At 55.1% G+C, this 3,087-nt stretch overlaps 1 protein-coding gene across 1 annotated transcript in view; it reads left to right on the forward strand.

The window, feature by feature from the left end:
• Window positions 1–257: 257 nt before the first annotated feature.
• Window positions 258–3,087, forward strand: part of RAB11FIP5 (RAB11 family interacting protein 5) — a 25,268-nt gene continuing 22,438 nt past the window's right edge. The window contains exons 1-3 of the mRNA XM_031064917.1: window positions 258–266; window positions 425–905; window positions 2,647–2,669. Coding sequence (XP_030920777.1) covers window positions 258–266; window positions 425–905; window positions 2,647–2,669 — 513 coding nt within the window. The remainder of the gene's footprint in view (window positions 267–424; window positions 906–2,646; window positions 2,670–3,087) is intronic.

A 3,087-nucleotide genomic window follows, 5' to 3' on the forward strand; every position in this document is an offset into this window, starting at 1 on the left:
GTGCACCAGGGAGGGCTCAGGTCCCGTGTGCCACCTCCCAAATGTACCAGGGAGGGGTCAGGTCCTGTGTGCCACCTCTTTGTGGGGTGTTTGTGTCTCTGACTTGGGATTTAGGTGATATCTGGGACACTTGGGTTAGAATCCCAGCATCACTGAGGTTGGAAAAGCCCTCCTGGATCACCGAGTCCAATGCCCAAAGCACTGAGTGCCACATCCAGTCCAACTGAGTCCATCCCCCACACTGAGTCTACTCCCCAATGGCCAAAGTACCGAGTGCCAGCATTCCTTGGACACCTCCAGGGATGGGGGCTCCAAACCTCCTGGGCAGTTGCAATGTTTTCCAGCCCTTTCCCTGGAGAAACTCGTGCTGGATATCCCCGGTGCTTTCTCTCCTCCAAGTTCTGCTGGCTTGTGGCTCTGGGAGGTGACAGAGGCCCTTCCCTTGTGTGTCCCCTGTGGCTGCAGGTGGCACAAGCTGCACTCCAAGGCTGGGAAGAAGGAGAAGGAGCGTGGTGAGATCCTGGTGAGCCTGCAGATCAGCAGGCACAGCCTGACCGCCAGCATGTTCGACCTGTCCGTGAAGGACAAGGCGCGCTCGCCCTTCGGCAAGCTCAAGGACAAGGTGACAGGCAAGAAGAAGTACGACCTGGAGTCAGCCTCTGCCATCATCCCCAGCAGCATGGCAGCCCTGGACATGGAGGATGACTTGGAGCTGGGGGGCAAGAAGTCCAAGCTGAAGGGTTTCTTCCTGAAGAACAAGCTGCGCAGGTCGTCGCTGACGCAGTCCAGCACGTCGCTGGGCTCGGACAGCACCATCTCCTCTGCCAGCCTGAGCCTGGCAGCCCCCGTGCCCGAGGTGCCCAGGTCCCCCAGCAGGCAGGGCAGCCTGTCCACCGAGCGCTCTGGTAAGAGGATCAGGGATAATCCCCCCTGCTCCCTTCCTTTCCTCTCAAGGGGCTGCTGAGACTTCCTTGCAGCTCTGTTAACTGATTGCTGACCCAGCACAGAGCCAGGGACTGGGGAGTTGGTTATTCCAGCTCCAGGAGTGTGGAACGTGGAACCAGCAATGTGGAATTGGTCAGGTTGGGAAAGCCCTCCAGGATCATGGAGTCCAGCTGTTCCCTCAGCACTGCCAGGGCCAGCACTGCCCCATGTCCCCAAGTGCCACAGCCACAGGGCTGTGAAATCCCTCCAGGGATGGGGACTCCAGCCCTGCTCTGGGCAGCTGTGCCAGGGGTGGGCAGCCCTTTTAGTAGAGAAATTTTCCCAAAACCTGCCCTGGCCCAGCCTGAGGCCGTTCCCTCTGCTCCTGTCCCTGTTCCCTGGAGCAGAGCCCGACACCCCCGGCTGTGCCCTCCTGGCAGGAGCTGTGCAGAGCCACAAGGCCCCCTGAGCCTCCTTTGCTCCAGGATGTCACTAAGAGGTGACATCCTGCACAAACCCCCCCGAGACCTGTGTGCTGGCGCTGAGGTGTTTGCCAGAACGGGAGGAACATCCCAGATTTTGCTTTTCCATGCCTGCACCAGGAACTCCCACGATCTGGGGGCTCCTCAGGGCTGTTCCTCTCAGCCCCCCGGAGCAGTCCCTGCCAGGAGGGCCCTGCTGGGCTGGGCTGGGCTGGGCTGGGCCTGGCTGAGCTGAGCTGAACTGAGCCGGGCTGGGCCTGGCTGGGCCTGGCTGCTGGCCCTGCCCTGGTCACTGCTCTCTGTCTCTAATGAGCCTCCTCCGCTCGCAGGCAAAGCCCAAGCGGGGCTCCGGTGATTAAAACAATCTGAGCTCTTGGCACTCCCAGGGCAGTCATTTACAAACAAAAAAGGCCCTTGTAGGGAATTAATTCTCCCTTGGAAACAAATACACCATTAAATGGTTCAGTTGGCTGAGACTGCACAATGCCAGGTTGGGTGGGAGTCCCCGGGGAGGCCCTGTGGCTTCTGCTGGTGACCTTCCTGTGCTGGTTCCATCATCCTTGGGCTGAGCCTTCCAGCTGCTGGGAGCTTCCCTTCCCATGGCAGGGGACTGGAACTGGGTGGTCTTTAAGGTCACTTCCAGCCCAAACCATTGCAGGATTCTGTGAAGGAAGCAGCATCTCCAGCTGGGAGGGGTGAGCAGCTGTCAGTTGTTTTCCTCGGGTTCCCATGACTTTTAGCCCCAGAGATTTGCAGTAGCCACGAGGTCACAGAATCACAGAGTTGTTAAGGTTGGAAAAGATTGTTAGGATGATCAAGTCCAACCCTCGAGGCAGTGGGAGGGAGAGGCAGACACTGCACCCTCCTGGCTCATCCCACCAAGCAGTGGCCTGGAGCCCATGGCCCCATCATCTCTTGTTCAGAGCAAACTCATACGTCACATGGAAGCTTTCAAACCCTGTAAGGAGCTTCCGAGGACTTCCTTGCATTCATTACCAAGCTCAGATCCTGTCAGACAATGGGTTTGTCATCTTGCAGAGCCTCCTCTGGGGCTCCTCCCCTGCAGTTTTGTGTCCCCAGTGTGGCCGCACACCAGTGAGCTGTGCTTTGCATTTCCAAGGGTTTAATCCCAGTCCCGTGGCACGGAGAAGGCTGGGGTGGTTCCCAGCTCTCTTTGGCGTGCCCAGGTGGAAAACAAGGACGATCTTGTGAAAAGTGCATATTATATGGCTCTACGCAGATATTTACCATATGTATTTTGAGGTACTGATTAGTAGTGCTGTATTAACATTTTAATAATATGATACATTATTATAATAATATAATATGTAATTAAAATGTAGCTTTTGTAGTTAAAATAAGAACTGTGTTAGTGAGATTTTTTTAAGAAAGGAATGAGGCACTCGCACCAGATAGCAGCCCCAGGACACCTGAATCTTTCAGAGAAAAAGAATTGATTGCCCTCTTATCAGAAGAAATGAACTTCTTCCCACCTTGAAGGGGCTGTTAGGATTAGAAGGAAGGAGTTATGATGACCAGACAGAATGCTGTGTTTGAATGGAATTTATGCATCGTGTATGAAGTGTATGAGTATGCAACGAGCTATTGTTTTTAAAGGTCAATCCTTTGTTAATGGGGGTCTGTTTTTGGGCTTGTGCTGCCCAGAAAAAGGTACCTGGAC

This window comes from Geospiza fortis, unplaced genomic scaffold (genome assembly GCF_000277835.1).
Source record: "Geospiza fortis unplaced genomic scaffold, GeoFor_1.0 scaffold148, whole genome shotgun sequence".
Taxonomy (NCBI): Eukaryota; Metazoa; Chordata; class Aves; order Passeriformes; family Thraupidae; genus Geospiza; species Geospiza fortis.